Source organism: Aulonocara sp. 'chitande type north' Nkhata Bay, linkage group LG11 (assembly GCF_057382095.1).
Source record: "Aulonocara sp. 'chitande type north' Nkhata Bay isolate Kocher_YH1m ecotype deep benthic linkage group LG11, A_spYH_male_GT1.1, whole genome shotgun sequence".
Classification (NCBI taxonomy): domain Eukaryota; kingdom Metazoa; phylum Chordata; class Actinopteri; order Cichliformes; family Cichlidae; genus Aulonocara; species Aulonocara sp. 'chitande type north' Nkhata Bay.
Genome location: NC_141354.1, coordinates 35977814 through 35996383, shown reverse-complemented (window position 1 = coordinate 35996383; position 18570 = coordinate 35977814). Strand labels below are relative to the sequence as shown.

Here is an 18570-nt window from a genome sequence, read left to right as displayed (position 1 = left end):
GCGTCAACAGTGTATTTGTTTAACGTCAAAGGTATTCGGCAGAACTAATTGGATATATGTAAGGGAAATGGTTGAAACTGCTGTTTTTTGAGGAAGGAGGTAGGGTTAAAATGAGAGACGATTTCCTCCCTGTTGCTTTTCTGGTTCTGTCCAATAGCTGACATAGTTGTTCAGCTTGTGGAGGTGACGCAGCCTAAACTTTTGATGGAGAAGGGAAGAAAAATAGCTTCACAACACGGCAGCACGTCCTGCTTCCTGTGTTTGTCTCCACTTATTATGTGCTTCCTGTAGGCAAGGAGGTGGAGGGACTTTAAGAAAAGCACAGCTCAGTGCCCAAAGAGAAGATCCCATCTTACAAAGAACATAAACAAAGGGTGACATTTGGTAACAACAATGGATCACATGGGTAAAATCAACCCTGTGTGTGTTTCTAAAGCTTATGAAATCACTAGAGATCCATGGATAACAGCTGCACAGTACTCTTTTTATGTTAGGAATCAACACATGCCCCCAACCGCAGTGGCCTATAATCATGATCCTTATACAGCAGCCTTTGAGGCAGCTAAACTCAAAATTACACACATCTACTGAGAGGTTTCTCCACAGAAAAGACTATTTTATCTGACCCAGATTCAGAGTGGTTTTAGAAGACTGGTGCTCCACTGAATATACTTTTACCTCCTAGCAGAATCTCAACACAACATCTATGTCTGGAACAAGGAAACAGAGCAAAAGCTAGTTTCCTTTGCATCAGAAAGGCCCACAATATCACTATACTTCACAAGGGATCAGTGACAATTTTAAACCACATTCCCTCTTTTATAAGTCAGTTGTAACTCTGCCTTTGGGGGGTAATTATACTATCTTTGTGTATGAACAAGTTAAACTAGTTTTAACTGCTGTTTTTTCTCAAAGAGGTTTCTTATCACTGAGCTGCTGTTCGTTATATAGCACGTGGATATACAGTAACATATCTAGTTTTCATGTGATCACACATTATCACACCCTGTCTCATTATCAGTGTTAGCAGAATTAAATACAGAGAAAAATATTTTCATGCAGTTTTTTACGAGTTGATGTAAAGACAGTAGCTGGTTGGTAGAAATGAGGTCCGACTAGCACCTATCCCAGCTGTCGTGGGGTGAGAGGTAGTGCGCTGTAGACCCTGGACAGGTCAGCAGTCTGTGTCCAGGTGAACCCTTGATGACCTTTCATGCTCACACACTGACACCTACGGCCAGAATCACCAGTTAACCTAATGTGCATAGTGTAGTGGTGTACGCGGTTAACAAGACAAAGCTCCTTGGGTCGTTTCTGGGAAGTGACACACAAATCCCTTTGGGGTTGCACTGGGAAGAGCATCTGGCATGAAAAGCTGCAAAATCAAACATGCAGAGTTACCAGCTGTGGTGACCTCTAATTTACTCTAGTTAAAGTAGCTCTAATTAACCCAACATGTCTTTGGACTCTGGGAGGAAACCAGAGTACCTAGAGAGAACCCACGAAGGCAGGAAAACATGCAAGCGCCACACAGAAAGACCCCACCCACAAATAAAGGGAGCCACTAATGCAGTTTGCAGGTCACTGCCCTAAGTGCTTCACACGGACGTATATGTCTATATATATATATGTCTATCTGCCGTTTTTTCCAGGAGTAGGTGGAGGCGCAAATAGAAACGTCATGCCAAATAATTTCTAAGGATTATTTTGCTCTCTGTCTGCTGGATATATAAGAAAGCAGCTATTGGTAATATTACTCGTAAGAAGTTTATAAGGAGAAATGCTAAATGTTTACAGCCTGTCTTTATGACAGCAAGTGCACAAGAAATAATACAATCATTGGTGTTTGCTATGCTAACAAACTATCTCACACACACAGCGCTGCTGAAGTCTCCAGTAGCACGACTTCACTCTGCAATGCCATTAGCCCCTAAATAAACACAGCTTGCTTCCTGGTTTAGTCGCTGTCTGAACGTTTATTACCTCTTGTTACAGGACTGCAGGCCTCTTGCTGCTCAAACTGCAGGCTGCCTACCACAGATGGCAACCTTCACAGTTATTTCTGTTTTTCTCAGTGTTGTTTTAAACAGACTACGCAGTCAGACTGGTTTATCTGCATAGGAAGGTCATCTACAAAGGGAAAGAGAGCAGGAGAACGGAGAGGAGATTGAAAGAGTGGGGCATTGTTCTGGAAATGGCTTCAGGGCTTTGTCAATGTGTGTGTGTATGTGTGTGTGTGTGTGTGTGTGCACTGATGAGGCATTTATTTGTGTGAACAGTGTGGCTGTGTTGGGGCTTTTCACATAGCCTGCTATATGTGTGTGAATGGGTGGAAAGTGACCCAGTGTAAATGAGTGTCGTCCTATGAACACCGTCATATTCTTGTCTGTGTTTGGAGTGTGTGTGTGTTTAAGTGTAATGGGTGTGTCTAGGTGATGTAGACCGATGGGGGTTGGGCTTAGGTCCTGCTTCAGGTGTGTCTTTGTGATAGAGAGCAAAAAAGGTTGAGAAGCAAACGTAAAGAGGTAAACATACAGATATGGGTCAACTGTGACAGGGGAGTTGATCAGAAACGAGTGAATAACAGATGAGAAGCAATGGAGAAAATAAGAACACTATTTCTGCGTTTATCCTGAAGATTTCCAGGAAGCTTAGGGATTCCTACCTGTCTGAACTTGCCCACGGAAAGGTAAGTTGTGGGACCATTTTGTCTCTTTTTTCAGTCTGTGTGCGTGTGTGTGTTTAGCCTGACTTCATGGGAAAAGACATAATCGCAGGCAGATTTGCATGGAAGTAAGCGGAGTTAGAATGGGTAGAATAACAGGTTTGATGAGTGCATGTTATATAATGAAGTGCTATAGGATCATTTTTGAATTGAAGGAGTACCTGTTTGAAACACTGACCTTTGGTCACTTTAAAGCAAGGTAATTTGATAAAAGCGAACAGAGGCGAGCATTGGTTTATTACAAATAATTACACTGCTGGTTTAATGAAGGGAATACAAGCCATCTATACCATCCTGGGAATGATTCTTGGCTTATACTGTGACTTTGAAAGTTTGCATATGAAAGAGATGACATGCAAAAATGAATGAAAATGTAAGTCAGGTTTCTGTTTGTGTGGTTAACAAACAGGAGCTTTCGAGGCCGGCGTGTTTTGCTGTTTTTGTTAGCAGAGTGTGTCTCCAAGGTGTTTCCTTTGCCTTTGCCTGTTGACTCATGATGAATATACGCTTTCTAATAGGTTTGGAGATTTCAGCAGACACCCAGTAAGACTTACTCAGTGCTTTACTCATGCATTTTTTATTGTGGAAAAAGTTACAGTTGTGAAAGCGTCAGGGTAAAGTGATATTTATCGGTGTATTAGTTAAATGCTTTGATCCAAATGTGAACTACAGAACAGGCCAACCCTTTACAAATTATGCGGCATGAGGTTAAAACCAACTGACATTTTAAAATACACAGACAGCTCCTTTGCTGTGAAAAGGTCCACTATCAAAAAGCAATAAAAATAAAATAAAAACAACTTTGTTTACATCACCTATTTATGCTTATATCAAACCACATGCTAAGTCATCTATCTTTAACTCAAACTGTAAAGATATAAATCAGATTTATGCACTAAAAAGGAGTGCAAAGGGAATGCAATCATTTTTTTTTCAAGCAAAATGACCAATTCTGTGTAAAATATTGATTATGACTTCATAATTCAAAGTATTATTTAAGTATAGTACTTCAAGCATAATGGTAAGTATGATCATCTACAGCCCCTGCTACTGATAATTTCTGAACTACTGTTTTATTAGGTTGTTAGTGGTAAAGTCTAAATGTGTAGCATAAAAAACATAAAAAGCACTCACTGAAAAACCGATGATCAGTGTGACCTGCCTATGTTTTGTGAAATTATTTGAATTTTATTGTCAGTGGCCCAGGTATTTAATACATCTTTAATCAAGTTAGTCTAGAGAATAATGACTTTGTTAGTGAAATAATGAATGAGACTAAGCAAAGAAAAAATCTGCTGCATGGTAAAACAGACCTTTTTTTTTAATCTTATCAGTTTGCAGTATTTACCTCTCATTCACTCATTCACAAACACATTCAAAGAGTTTGTGTGCAATGTGTTCAGCGTCTGACTAAAGGACACTATTGGCATGTGGACAGGATCAGTCAGAGATTCAGCTGGATGTGAGTTAGAATTGCTACATCTGCACTCATTTTTAGACTTTAATCTTTGCTTTTTGTGTACTGTTGGATGACTTATCATCTCAAAGTTTTACTTACATAAAACCATTTGTAAAGCTTATGAGATAAATGTTGTATAGAAAAGCTAAAACACCTCATTGAAACCCTCATTCAAACTTGAGCAGTGTTTTCCAAAATCAGATGTGTTTCTTTTATTGCAAAATGTTTAATCTCCAGTGCAAGTATTTGCATTAACTAATGTTGCAGTTGAGCAGCTGTGTTAGGTTAAATGAAATAGAAATATTCTTTTAATCTGCAGAATCACACATGCATTTAAAACAGCTCTTTGCAATCAAAGGTCATCTGCCTTTTATCTCTCCGGCTGTTTTGACAGTATTAAAATGTCTCTGAAGTGTCACCGCATGTCTCAGGCTTCTTCTCCTCTCTCTCTAAAAATGTGCTGTGAGTCATGCAGTGTCTGCAACATGACATGGCTGCAGGATCCTACTATCCAAGAGCTGTTTGTGTCAATATGTAATTAATAAGTATGCAGTAATGGTGCCAAGTGTTTTTTGTTTGCAAGTGATGTCTTATTCTGTTATTTCTATTAGGAATGTTTCTGTCTTTCTGTGGCAGACACGCTGTTGGTTGGAAAAAACTCTTGGTTCAACATTTTAATGCTTTGCACAATTTGATATAGACACCTTTAGTGTATGGGGCACAACAGACTTTGGATTATTCAGATGAGCCTGTCATTATTGTGCATGTGTCCCAGTCCAGGGAAAGATGTTTAGAAGCAGCGCTGCGTGACTTTTCCCAACAGTTGCAAATTAGGTTAAAAACAATTCTGGGTTGAATTACCTTTGCAGCCTGGTGTATTTTGGGTTGTGCTTCATCATTTTAAGGAGAACAAAGTAGATTATACGTGTTTTACTCTCAGTTTGGTCTTTTTTTTAAATTCTCTAATAAAATAGCTAAGACATGTGATTTTGTTTTGACTCTTGTGTGTCTCTCTTTCTCAGGCGGAGCCCTCTCCGATGAAGACTACCTGGTACTGTCCTCTAGATTTGGTAAGGGTTTCACATTGCATGGGGATTCACAGCCTGTGAGCTAGTACCAGTATAAAGTAGGGTGACTGTGTCAGGGACTGTCCCTGAGGTTAAACTGGATTGTTTCATGTCCCATCTGAGTTGCAAATTAGCCAAAGTGGAATACAAAATAAATTCTTTGTTTGAATTTGCAGCTTGATGAATTTGGACTGTTTCTTGCACTGGTTCAAACAAGTGTGATTTCACACACTGTTGTTGTTGTTGCATAAAGGAACACAATAACCATAAAGATAAGATAAACATAAAGATTTTATCTCCATTTTTTAAAAATTAAACTGTCTGATCATGTACGTCTGTTCATTTCAGTTAATGGTTTAACAACAATTTCTGCCACTCATTATTAAATATATTTTAAAAACTTCAAAGTATGCATTAGTCATAAGCAGCAATCTTCATATAAACAGTGTCTTTACTGTCTGTCTTTGCTCTACAGCCCACTGTGGTGGAGGAGGAGGAGGATGGGGTGATCTACACAGTTACTGTCAAGCAGCACCATGGTGGACCCAACAGTCCAATGGTAAGTTTAATGTGACTGACTGGGTAAACTATTTGAGATGAGAGGTTTGTGGGGGTTGCAGTAACATTGTTTCTTTCTTTTTTCCTCACTTTTGATCTCATTTCTTTCCCATTTTCTTCCAGTCCACAGTTTCCAAATCCCAGTGTGTGAAAGCAGGCACAGAAGAGAAGTTGGTGCTCCACCTCCTCCACTCATTTTGTATGGGCGACTCCTCCTTCATCACCATCTTTCTCTCCACCTATCGATCCTTCACCACCACGGGGAGAGTGCTGGATATCCTCAGTGACAGGTAGGAGACTTTTAGCTGCGATCATTAAAATGAAAAAGAATTTAAAAGGCAGTAAGATCAAAGAAACCAGAGCGACGGCATACTTGTTAAACTGTAGAAACAAATTAAATTAAACTTTTTTTACATTAGACCACATAGAGGCATAGTACGCTTTGACTCTTATCACACTGAAAAATTGAGGAGATATGTTAAAACATCATGTTCTGTTACATGTTTTTAATTGCATGTTGTATATTTTCATGGTATAGATGTTTTTGTATACTTATTGTTGATAACAACATATATGTATCTCTGCTGGAGGTTTCTTCTTTTAGCACACATATATGAATCATCCTCTCCAAAAAAAAAAAGTTTGACCTGTATCCTAGTTTTAGAGAGTTTTAAACCTTTACTAAACACAAACATATTGGAGTTTAACTTTGACCTGACGATTGTGTCAGATGAAAAGTCATGTGTTACCAAACTGATTACAGTCCCTCCAGAGATAAATATGGAGCTGTTATCCAGATCTGTTATCTGGTGGATATCCAGGTAACAGATATCTTCCTGTTTGTCTGATGCTTGTTTTCTGCTAACTAACTGTTGACAACTTTTTAAAGCCAAATAAAAAGCTCAGTCATCATAGCTTTTCAGATTCTCCACATTGACTTTTCCCTTGCATAGAGCAGAAGCCAACACAAATATGATTGGTTGACAGGATACATGGATACTAATAGAAACAGAAACCAATCCATCCTGTAGAGATTTTTACTGGAAAAGGAAAGTTTTGACACACATGACACTAAAAACAAAGCCAGGAAGCTAACAGTCATTCAGATTCATCCTGGAAGGTCTTGTCATGGAAATCCATTGATTAGTTGTTAGGATTTTTCAAGATCAACACAGCCTGTGAGCCTCATTTCCTATTAGCCACTGCTAAATAAGAAGCTAAAGAATAAAGTTCAGTTCATTGCTTATGATTCAAAACTATACACCTAGTTTTCTCAAGATACACAGGTGTTATTGTGCAGGGCTCTAGACTAACTTTTTGACATGGGCGCACCGGTACGCCTAACTTTAAAAATTTAGGCGTACCGGCACAAAAGTTAGGCGCACTCAAATTTTTCAACCGCATCGCTTAACACCGCAGTTTTACATGTGCACTTTCTTTGGGGGGGGGGGGGGGGGGGGGGGGGGAGTCCATACAGACAATATTAATTTCTAAATTATTAACTAACAAACTTGTGCTTAAAATGCTTTGTCAATATTGTAGAAAATGTTAAAAACTTAATCATCATCTTGGCCTCCTCTGACGACCTGTTTGCTGCTGTCTGCTGCTGAAAGGCCGTGGGGAGAGGGGACACTTGGGCAGTGCATTTATTGCAGCATATAATGTGTTTTCTGGATACACTGTGCTTTTTCAGCATTCAAATATTGATGGCACCGTGTCAGAGCACTGGCTATGAATTTCAGACAGATCAGGCCTTAACTTAACAAAAAAGTTATCAATAGTTCTTTTCATCTTTTCTTATTACCCACAGCTACAGTACATCCACTTCTCTCAGGCCTAGGCTGCTCACTAGGGCTGAGTATCATCACTGATTTCTATAATCCATTCAATTCCGGTTCTCAAAGTCCTGATTTGATTCAATTTAGCCTCAGACAGTCAGAAATATTATAATTCTGATCATTTATCAGTACTGATACACATGAGACTTCATCAGAATTGTGAAAATCACAGCAGATGCCTTTGTGTGAAAGTAACTGAGAATAAAACACAGGAAAACATGAAGGAGATTTTCCTGGTCTGGCTTTTTATAGCAGATAACCTTAAAAATATTCTGCAATTTTGCATAATTTTAAGAAATTTAAATTTCTTCAGTATTGAACAGCAGAAATTAGGCTTTCTTGTCCGAGGTCAGTTAAGTGAAAAAAGAAAAAGCGCTGTAAACAACGCTAGACTGGTGGGTAATAAGCGAATGAATAATGCAGAAAACAGATTTGAGACGGGAAACTGTTCCTGAAGTACAGAGAGAGAGAGAGCTGTGCAGGAAGTGTGATTTTTATCGTGGTGGAAGCAAAACAGCAAAAGTCAGAGGGAATTCATGACGACATTGATCAAATGGGAAGCGCAGTTTGCTGCTTCTTTTGCTGCAGGCTCGGTGAATTTTGGTCGGAGAGAGGCAAAACCTGCAGCTCAGAATCAGCGCAAAAAGACGTAAACACAGCGCGGACCCGAAGAATCGCTAAGCTCCGACAGCGTGTCCGTGTTCAGGCCGTCGGATGAGAAAGCCGAGAAAGACGAAGCTGATTCTGATGTGTTGGGTCCGCTCCGTGTTTAGGTCTTTGTGTGGAATCCGTTAATGAATTGATATCGCTTTATTCAAGCTACTCACCTCTCTCTTCCACCTGCACTTTCAACTGGACCACGGCCAATCAGAGAGGTCCCGCCCCTGACTATCTCTGATTGGTTTAGTCCACGATAGGGGCATAATGTGTGTCTGTTGTTGACCACACGGAGAGTTACAGAGATTTTTTTTTTGTTACCGGAACAGTTGGTCGCACCTGTGCGACCAAATATTTATTTTTAGTCGCACCACTGAAAAATTTGGTCGCATTTGCGACCAAATTGGTCGCACTCTAGAGCCCTGTTGTGGCTTTGCAATTCGTCTTCAAGCCATTTTTAAACAGGGATTTCTAAAATACTTGTAAAGTTAAAGACATTTCACATAGCAGGAAGCACCTGTGTGCTGATTTAAAATAACTGCAGCTTAGTTCTTCTTCTTAGAAACATTACTCAGCAAAATAAGAAAACTGCTTGTGGAATTTCCTTCCACCAAATAAAGGAAGTTTATATATGATACACCTAAAATTTTCCAGAGATGCAACAGGAAAGAGAGTGAGAGAATCAGCAGGAATGTAAACACCAAAGCCTTTGCGAAAAAATATCTTTGGAAAAATAAGTCATATATAAAACCACCGGAAAACTGAAGTGCTATTTATGATACAGCAGATGCAGCTATCTGAAGCTGAATGATACTTTCAAGCTGGTTTTCTTTTTCTGCTTCATGATTTTTTCGTTTTTTGTTCACAGGCTGGAGAACCCACCCGGGGACAGCGAGAGAAGTCAGATAAGACAATCTTTTAACAAGTGAGTTTTTGAATAGCTAACCAAAATCTTTTCGAGTGCTTGAGTTACTTTAGTATCTGCATGCCATAACAACAACTGCTGCGAACGGTTTTGCTTCTTTCTTTCATTCTTTTTTTTAAGGGGAATATTATTTTTACCAGGCAGGGTGTTTTTAAAAACTGAAACAGAAACTTTCATGTTACACACCATTTCAACAGCTGCTGCTATTAAAATCAGCGTGAGCACAAAACAAAGAGTAGTTAAAAGCTTTTTCTGGGGTATAAATCTCTTTCTGCAGAGAGTAAGTAAAGGAAAACAAGCTGTAAAATCTGAGAATTGTTGCTAAATGTCCGTTTTACAAGGATACACTAATGAACTGAAATCCAAAAGTGTTTTGAATTTTCCAAAAAGCTTGTATAAGATATGCTCCAGTCAAGCTTGTTCATTGAAGACTGTCTCGTAAGTGCCTGCCTGGTGAATTCCAGCCAGTTTCATGATAACTGGGGCGTCTTTCTTTGCAGAGGTGCTCGGTGCCACTGGCAGACTTACTTTTGTACCACTTCTTGTAAGCAGACTTGTCCTTCAAACTAAAATCTTGACCCTTTGGGTCCACTAGGCTCATGTCTAATCTGCTATTCTTGTCTAAACGCCTGAAGAAGGTGATTTATTGGAAACTTCTTAGATGTGTTGAAAAATATCAATATATCCAATCGATTCCAATCTCATTCCGTCATCCAGCACAGGCAGACCGGTCACATATCACATGCAATCTTAGCAAACACTAGAATAAATCTGAGGATTAGTCTTTTCAGTTGCAAGGCAGAAAATGTGTTATTTCGTTTATGTTCTTGCACCAGCCTCTCGAGTCGTTCCCCTTTCTTTTCTTTAATTCCTCCCATCCTTATCTCCATGTCTCTATCCCTACAGAGCAGTGTGTACAGTGTTCAGCACGTGGCTGTCAGAGTATCCTGAAGACTTTAAGAGTTTGGGGGACCCCTCTCGCTTGCTACGCTTGGCTCCCCTCCTCCCTCATGACTCCTCATCTGCTGCTGATCTCCGCGCTCGCTTCCTCAGGATAGCCGAGGAGCTCAGCGAGAAAGCCCTGCTCCCAGATACCCATAAAGGTCTGTGTTTTAACTGGGATTTAAATGACAGTGTTATGGCCTTGTTCAGTGAGGTCATCAAGAAATATATATTTCTTCTCACTTGAAATCAAATGGAGACTGCAAGAATGGAAATATATACAATCTGGATTTGTTGTGACTATTTTCACCTAAAATTATTTTCTCTGAACATAACATCATTTTTCCCAGATATCCTGAACATTATTATGAAAACTAAAGGTTTTAGTTACTGCTTTTTCCATCTGGTTTGTCAGTGAAAGATCTCAACAACTATTAAATCAGAAGCAATGCTGACATACCTATTCCAAAGCTAAGATTCAGAAAGTAATTAAAACAAACAGTAACAATTACTCCTTTCAGTTTTGTGCTAATTTGCTACACAACCCCCATTTCAGCTGCTTATTTCTCCCATAGTCACCACAGCTCTGAACAATCTGATGCACATTTACTTGATCAGTGTCACTATTTGCAGATCAAACCAGTTTCACCAGCCCTCCTCCTGATGCCTCCAAGTTTGAACCTACCAGCATCCTTGGATTCTCTGGAGCGCTGATTGCCGAGCAGCTCACCATGATAGAGACTGTGAGTTTACCCTGAAGACAGAACACTTTCTAAGTAATGACCTGTGGTGACAAAATGTAAAACACTGCACTCCTTAAATGGTAAATGGCCTGTATTTGTATAGCTTTTACTAGTCCCCCCTAGGGACCCCAAAGCGCTTTATACACCCAGTCATCCACCCATTCACACACTGGTGGAGGCAAGCTACAGTTGTAGCCACAGCTGCCCTGGGGCAGACTGACAGAAGCGAGGCTGCCATATCGCGCCATCGGCCCTTCTGGCCAACACCAGTAGGCAAAGTGTCTTGCCCAAGGACACAACGACCAAGACTGTCCGAGCCGGGGCTCAAACCGGCAACCTTCCGATTACAAGACGAACACCCAACTCTTGAGCCACGATTGCCCCTTACGTCCCTGGAGACTTATGTGATCGTTTCAAACATTTACTAATCATGTGTGCTTTCAGTTTGAGTTCAATCTGCTTTTTATTGTCTTAATCCTGTTTTTTGTATTGATACTTTTTCAAACAGCAGTTTGATTAAAATACGCAGAAGTAAGAGAAAGAGAAGTGTCCCACTCTCAGAATCTCAAATGTTTTCATAAGGAAATTTAAATAGGATGACCTCTGAGTTCAGTTTATGTTGTTTAATCAATGATTTGTAAGCAGTTTTTACAGATCTTAGTTATAGTTGTAATTCTCACCTCTTTCAGGAGCTTTTTGTCCGTCTGGTCCCGTACCACTGCCTCGGATCGTTGTGGTCTCAGAGGGACAAGAAGGGGAGGGAAGGAGTTTGTTGGTCAGTCCGTGCCACTGTGCGTCAGTTCAACAAGTTGGCCAATGCTGTTTTAGCATCCTGCCTCTGGCCGACAAAACTGCGGAGCCAGCAGAGAGCTCGACTGCTGGAGAAATGGATCAGCGTGGCAGAGGTCAGTAGAATGAAGTCACAATATATAAAATTCAATGCAACAAACACATATTTTGTATCAATCTCAATAAGTCTCAATAAGAAATTGAGGTCTCTGTGAAATTAAACTATTAACTGTATTCCACTTGGAGTTTCAAGGCATCCAAAAACCTCAAGCCTGCTTTAAATCCTTCAGTAATCCTCTAACTGTAATCGTATGCTCAGCTCTGACTCTGCACAAATCATGGCAAAGTCACAGTTGCTAGGATTCTGGTTATACTTTTATATTAATCCATAGCTGTGAGCACCACACGTTATGTCACAGTCTTCTCTCCATCAATGAGGAACAAATAACAAAAAATACTCTGGTGCATTTTTTTGAGAATGCAATGCAGAGTTAATATCGTTTTTCAGGGTAAATTCCCCTCACAGATAAATGAATTAGAAAGCAAACCCAGAAAATCGAACCCATAAGTTGTTTTTTGGGTGTTTTTTAAGCTGTGTTTCACTGATATGAACAGGATATTTGAGAAACGGTGCAAAATCATTACACAGCCAAAGAAATGTTCTTTTCTGTTTTCCATTTTCCAGCAACTCCAAACAAAAATATATGTTTACCTCAAGATCAAATGAGATCTTTTTCAAAACCAGCATTTTTTTGGACTGCATGTAAGTGTTAAGTGCTCCTGGTGTATGTTTCTGTACACGATGAGCAAATAGTGTAGGAAATGAGCTCTTCCAGTAACACCAGCGCTGAGTCAAACAATGTGATGTACGACCTCTGGGCAATGGGAAACGTTTGCATCTGCTTACTGTGAAAGAGAAAATGTGGATTAAGTGAAATCTGTAGCAGTGTTAGAGTTACCGTGCAGATCACTCAGCTTCTTTAAAATATTAAATTGCCTGCAGCAATGACAAGCTCTGCTCGAACACACACAAGCACAAAACATATCGTGTCCCTGTCTGCTATGGCCTCCAGCTTTAATTCTCCCTTTTTTCCTCTGGTTTGCTGGAAACCTGGCGTTCCGGTCTCACCCTATGTTTGTTATGAGACAAACCCCTTTAGCAGCATCCATTATTCAGCACATCAAGGTGACAGCGTAACTCAATACTCGGCAGACCCACAGCCACAGGTGTTCTCAGTTACACTATACCATGAGATGCAAACGGTGGTATTTGTCTTTGTACGTTCTTTCAACAGGCGTGTCGAGCCAGGAAGAACTTCTCCTCGCTGTACGCTATTGTGTCTGCCCTCAAGAGTAACCCCATCCACCGGCTGAGGAAGACGTGGCAGGACACCGACAGGTCTGAGGCTGCAGTACTCCCTGTTTTAGTGCAGAGGCTTTATAATCAAATATGTGGAAAACAATCTAAGAGAGGAAAAGTGCAGGATTACAGCTCGAAACAAGGGCATTTAAAGGCTATGGTGATCATTCTAAACAGGTTCATGTTAAGTATTGGAGCAGCAGCATGAACAGCTGGTCTCAAATATTAGTTTATTTAAGTATATCCATCCATCCATCCGTCCAACCATCCGTTTTCTGTCTGGGTCTGGGTTATGGGGGGCTGTAGTCTAATTTGAGATACTCAGACCTCCCTCTCTCTAACCTCGTCTTCCATCTCCTCTGGGTGGACACAGAGGCATTCCCAAGAATGTAATCTCTCCATCATGTCCTGGGTCTACCCTGAGGTCTCCTCCCAGCTGAACTTACTCAAAACACCAGAAGGCATCCAGAAGGCATCCCTGTCAGATGCTGAACCACCTCTCCTTAAATGTTTTTATAAATATCAGAATATAAAATCATGCTTATACATCTTATATTAGGGGTCTGAAGTGCAAAATAAGAAAGGAATATTGTGCATTCTTTCATTTTTATTATCTTTTTCATTAATAATAGAAAATAAAAAATAATTGGATAACTATACATTCAAACTATTTTTGTCTGTTTTGTGCACTAAATCTTAAAGTCGGACATACATCTGGATTGTAATACTTAAAACAGTATCACCAGTTTTAAGTACTTTCTGATGTACAGTGCAGTAGACAATACTGAATTAGTATGGGTAAACAAGGCTCTTTATGGTAATCGAGGAATGGCACCAGTGCTGTCTCAGGTATCAGGCTGCAGTTTCTTGAACCTGAGAGAAACAAAGGTGTTCCACATTCTCGATAATTAGACATGCCCCTCTTGAAAATCAGTTTGGCTTTGGATAGGAATAATGCCGAGCTGGAGGAGACAAAGACTCCCACATGCTCACAGGGACCAGGCGGGTTAAACTGTTGAATGTCTGAGTCAGCTGAGTCAGACGTGCGGGTACTGCTGAGAAACGTTCAGGCCTGCAGTGCAGGTGGGAAACTGGTTTAGGAGTTGGAATCAAACGGACGGCTGATGTGTTACTTTGCTAGATAATTAAAGCTTTTTGCTTTAGAGCACTTTTTGTAAGAATTCTTATTCATTGAAAAAACAGGCAAAGACTACAAAATATATAATTTTATATCATTTATTTACATACTACAAAAACAACCATATTTAGAGAAGGCTAAGGAACTTGGAAAGGAAAGCGTCTGGACTTCTTTAAGTTGCTTGAAGACATTTCACCTCTCATCCGAGTCCCAGATTTAAGCCCTATGGGAGTGTCCCCCCAACAGGGACAATGGACCCCCTAATGATCCAGATATAACTTCATATTGCACACACTGCACCATCGCTGTTTTAATATTATTTTATAGCATCAGTTTTCTGGGATGTAACTGCCTGCTGTTCAAACTAGATGTTAACTCCATTTCTAAATTACCTCAGGTGTCTCTTTCTGTGATATTGTCTTTTAAAAAAAACCTTTCATATTATCTCATATGGGATATCATGCAATACAATAACAGTAAATCTGTGCCTGGCTAACGTCATTCAAGCTCAAGCTTGCACAAATGATCTTCATTATATTTTAGTAGACTGAATAATATAAGACTACAAATCAGTCTTTATCTTACTGATCTGGTTACTTTACAGAGAGGCGTTGAGGAAATATGAGGAACTGTCAGAAATCTTCTCAGACAAGGACAACTATTCACAGACCAGAGAACTCCTGAAGGAGGTAAGTGGCAGGGATTAAGGGTGTAATGATAGTGGACTGTATGTCTTCAAAGTTGGCTGAGGTAAAAACAGGATCAAATGCCGAATGATGACATCAGTTACATTATACTGTGCGAAGAAAGCAGATTCAGTGAGAAATTTGATATTTTATTTATGGCACACTGAGGCTGCTTTCTACTTGGGTCACGACACATCACGAAACCAGCAAGTAAAAAGTGAAATCATCAAACACGGATGGCGTGTGTTCTAGACATCTTGTCATTTCACTGTACGTGTTGATTAATGATGAAACTAGCTGGAAGCAGCATCTTATGCTGGAAAGCTGCCGCTTTGAGCTCTCAGTGACGGGGCTGTTGTGTTGGAGCGGTCTTGGTTTAGAGTCAGATTTCAGCAACTCTTGTAACGACTTGGACTCGTTTCAGGGCTATTTTTACTCAGACCTGTGCTGCTCTTGGCTACCGTTAGAGGCTTTTATGTCTTATCTTTGTACTGTCTTGCTAAAAAAAACAACTTCCAAGGACTCTTTTCCCTATTCCTTTATCGCTCCAAAAACATTGATTTTGAAAGTATGCTGTAGGTGCATGAAGTCATGATGCATTAGGCTTATATAACAGAGCCTGTTTGGGGACTTTACTCGATATCATCACATTTTTTAAATCTGCTATATTACGTATGAGCTAATTCATTTGGGTAGTACTCTCCCAGTATCTAATATTCCTTTTTTTCTAACATAAGAATGAAACAGGATGTTTCTGATAATCCATTAAAAGCTTTAAAAGGCACCATCAGCGCAAACTCAGCAGGGAGGTGTAGCTCAGTGACTCTAGTTGAGAGACCTAGCAGAAACAGGCTGGCTGCAGGATGTATCTGGACACCTGTCAAAGTGTCCAAGCTTCCATCCAAGGACCATGTACGCTCACACAGTAGTTTCTTGTTACATTGAGATATGATAAATGATCATTTCTTTTTGCAAAGAGAGGAGTTGCCCTCCGTTGGCCATGAAAATAATGCAGGTTCTCAGTTGGCTTCGTTTTCAGTCCGTCCTTTATATACAGTCTTTGCTTAACACAGCATGCACTGACTGCACCGATGTCTGTTAATGCTCAAACAGCAGCTCTGTAAAACCATGTGGTCACTTTGCTATTTCACATGCTGGTGGTATGAGACATTTATTAATGTGCCTGTCATCTGTCATCACATTTATTAAATTCATATTTGCACAGACTAAACCAGAGCCTAACCATCCACGGAGAAAGATGACTGCTATGCAGGCCAGAAAACAGTGTAATCTTCATTAGTACAAGTGCCCTTATTCTGTCAGCGTTTCCACTGTGAAACACCCATTTGAAGATGCATTATATTTAGTTTGCACCGTGTCAGCGAGTTTGGGAAATTGGCAGAATTAGCAATGTTTTGATTTTCTATAATGGCGAGCATCAGTGGCTTTGCATTAGCTCTGATTTTACCCATGATACCCCCAAAGGAGTTCATCCAAACATTTTCTTTCATTTCTAAAGCTTCACTCTGAGCTTTGATGTCAGAAAAACACCACTGCCTTCTGTTGCCCTTTGATTTTTTTTCTCTCCCTCACAGTAACTTGCTCCTCTTCATCTCACAGCTTGTCTAAAAATGACTACAACCAGCAGGCAGGGTGTAAGATGAATGATTCAGTCTAATAAAAGACTAAACTGAACGTTAGGAGAAATAAATTATTCACAAAACTGTCACAGAAACATTTGACAGTAATACCGCTTTATTATGATGTTTATGGCAAGTTTTGACTGTTTCTCTTCCCTGATGCTAAGTTTTCATGACAGATCTTTTGACTGAACGCTTCTAACTTTCTTATTAATGTTGTGAAAAGGATTTTAATGTGTGCTTAGGTTACCTGAAAATTAATCATGACAGAATTAGGTTTTACAGTATCTAATTTAGTGGTAAATAAAAGTCTTTACTTGCAAGCATTGCAAGTAAAGATAAAATGTGAGACATTTTCACAGATAAACATTGGATATACCTATAAATGTTGATGGAAATGGAAAAAGTACATTACAAAACATTCTACCATGGTAGAAGGATTATTCCAGGAAAAAATCTTTAGAAATTCCACAATTAAACCTGCATATTTTAATTAAGACCAACCGCATTGCTTGATTTTAAAAGGTTGGATCAACGTTGTCTCATTGTAGAGGCTGGCAGTGGAAAAGAAATACCACAAGCTAACATTACCTGACACTAAAACCTGATCAGCTCATCAACACCAGTATGTTTTTTTTCTTCCAACAAGGCCCAGGCTGCAGCAGCATCCCTTGAAACTCCAGATGCGTCTAATTGTGTGGTGATTCAGGGATTTCTTTATTGCATCAGATTGGAATTTATAATGTAATTAGGTTGGCTAACACAGGCATATATTACACAGCAGCCAGAAGCATTTGTGATGGAATGGGGTTCATTAGAATTCCTTTACAAAAAATGAACATTTATTAAATTAATATCAGATAAAATCTCTTTTTTTTTTTTTGTAAATTTACCTTTTTTTATTTAAATAACCCACTATTAGATTTGTTGTACTGTCTCAGTGTAATAACTTTCTTCCAAAGTCCATAATTTTTTATACAATTAATATCTAATAATGTTAATAATATACAATTTGTTGTACATTAAAAACCAAGTTAGATAACATCTATTTTAACAATGTATGGCATGTCTAAGGCCTGACCTCAGGGAGTTTTTATCATCTTCAAGTTCACTGTTTTGCATTTTCAGCCTTTTGTCAGCAAAAACGTCTCTGACAAACTCACAAATACAAATTATGTCAGCTCTCAAAATCAAGAGCTTTTATTTTGTGTTCAGTTTTAAGCAACTGTAAGTGCAAATAAGTGCTAGTTTGGTGTCCCAGTGGCCTCTGCTGGCATTTCCATCTTTTTGGGTGTAACACGTACTTTTATTGTTGACCAAATGCAATACAGTACAATACAGTTGTCACTGTAAGTATTTTTGTTGTTCTGAAAGTAGATGAGGAGAATTGATTACGTTCTACTAATCCAGGTTGAAACTCGGGATTTCCCTCTGGTTTTTTTCTCTTGCAGGAGGGCACGTCAAAGTTTGCCAACCTGGAAAACAGGCTCAACAACAGATACCTTAACAAGGTAACTGGAAATACTGTCAAAACTTGTTGTGGAGATTAAACATCTGACAGTGGAAGAATACTTGGTTAAAAACAGGTTGGGTTGTTTGTGTGATAATGAACTCCCTTAACAACCTTTAAAAAGAGATTGTAGGGGGACACTACTTAAATGCCTCAAGTGTGCCGCTCTTAGCTTTCGTCCACAGTTTGACTTAAATAACCCTCAGTGGAGTGTCAAATAAATTTGGGATTACATCATCAAGACTTTCCACATAGCTGCAGCAGCAGAGGAGTCCTTTAAAATGACCTTATGGTCTTCTGCAGAGGCAAAACCTCAGATCTGCATGCACATAAAAGACAACAATTTTCACTAACTTTACAGCGCACATCTGGGGTACATACCAAACATTTTAGCCTGAGGGGTTGTACACCCCCACCGTCCTTTATGGTAGACCTTGGAAAAATGTGAAATGATGTAAGACCCTGCAACCGTGTCATGAGCGTTATAAAAGACAGAGACACCGTTTTAGATGAAGTTTGAGGGCTTACAGAAT

The 18570-nt window shown here is 39.5% G+C and overlaps 1 protein-coding gene across 4 annotated transcripts in view; it reads left to right on the top strand.

Annotated features, from left to right (window-relative positions):
• The window catches only part of rgl2 (ral guanine nucleotide dissociation stimulator-like 2), a 33697-nt gene that overhangs the window by 8885 nt on the left and 6242 nt on the right, over window positions 1-18570 (top strand). For 2 of the 4 annotated variants that reach the window (XM_086312369.1, XM_086312368.1), the window contains exons 3-12: window positions 5207-5254; window positions 5727-5810; window positions 5933-6099; window positions 9173-9229; window positions 10136-10332; window positions 10805-10914; window positions 11604-11819; window positions 12999-13102; window positions 14806-14890; window positions 17979-18038. In XM_086312369.1, the coding sequence (XP_086168495.1) occupies window positions 5207-5254; window positions 5727-5810; window positions 5933-6099; window positions 9173-9229; window positions 10136-10332; window positions 10805-10914; window positions 11604-11819; window positions 12999-13102; window positions 14806-14890; window positions 17979-18038 (1128 nt within the window). Of the gene's footprint in view, window positions 1-2176; window positions 2690-5206; window positions 5255-5726; window positions 5811-5932; window positions 6100-9172; window positions 9230-10135; window positions 10333-10804; window positions 10915-11603; window positions 11820-12998; window positions 13103-14805; window positions 14891-17978; window positions 18039-18570 lie in introns of those variants that run through there. The other 2 variants (XM_086312372.1, XM_086312371.1) reach the window with 2 other exon arrangements.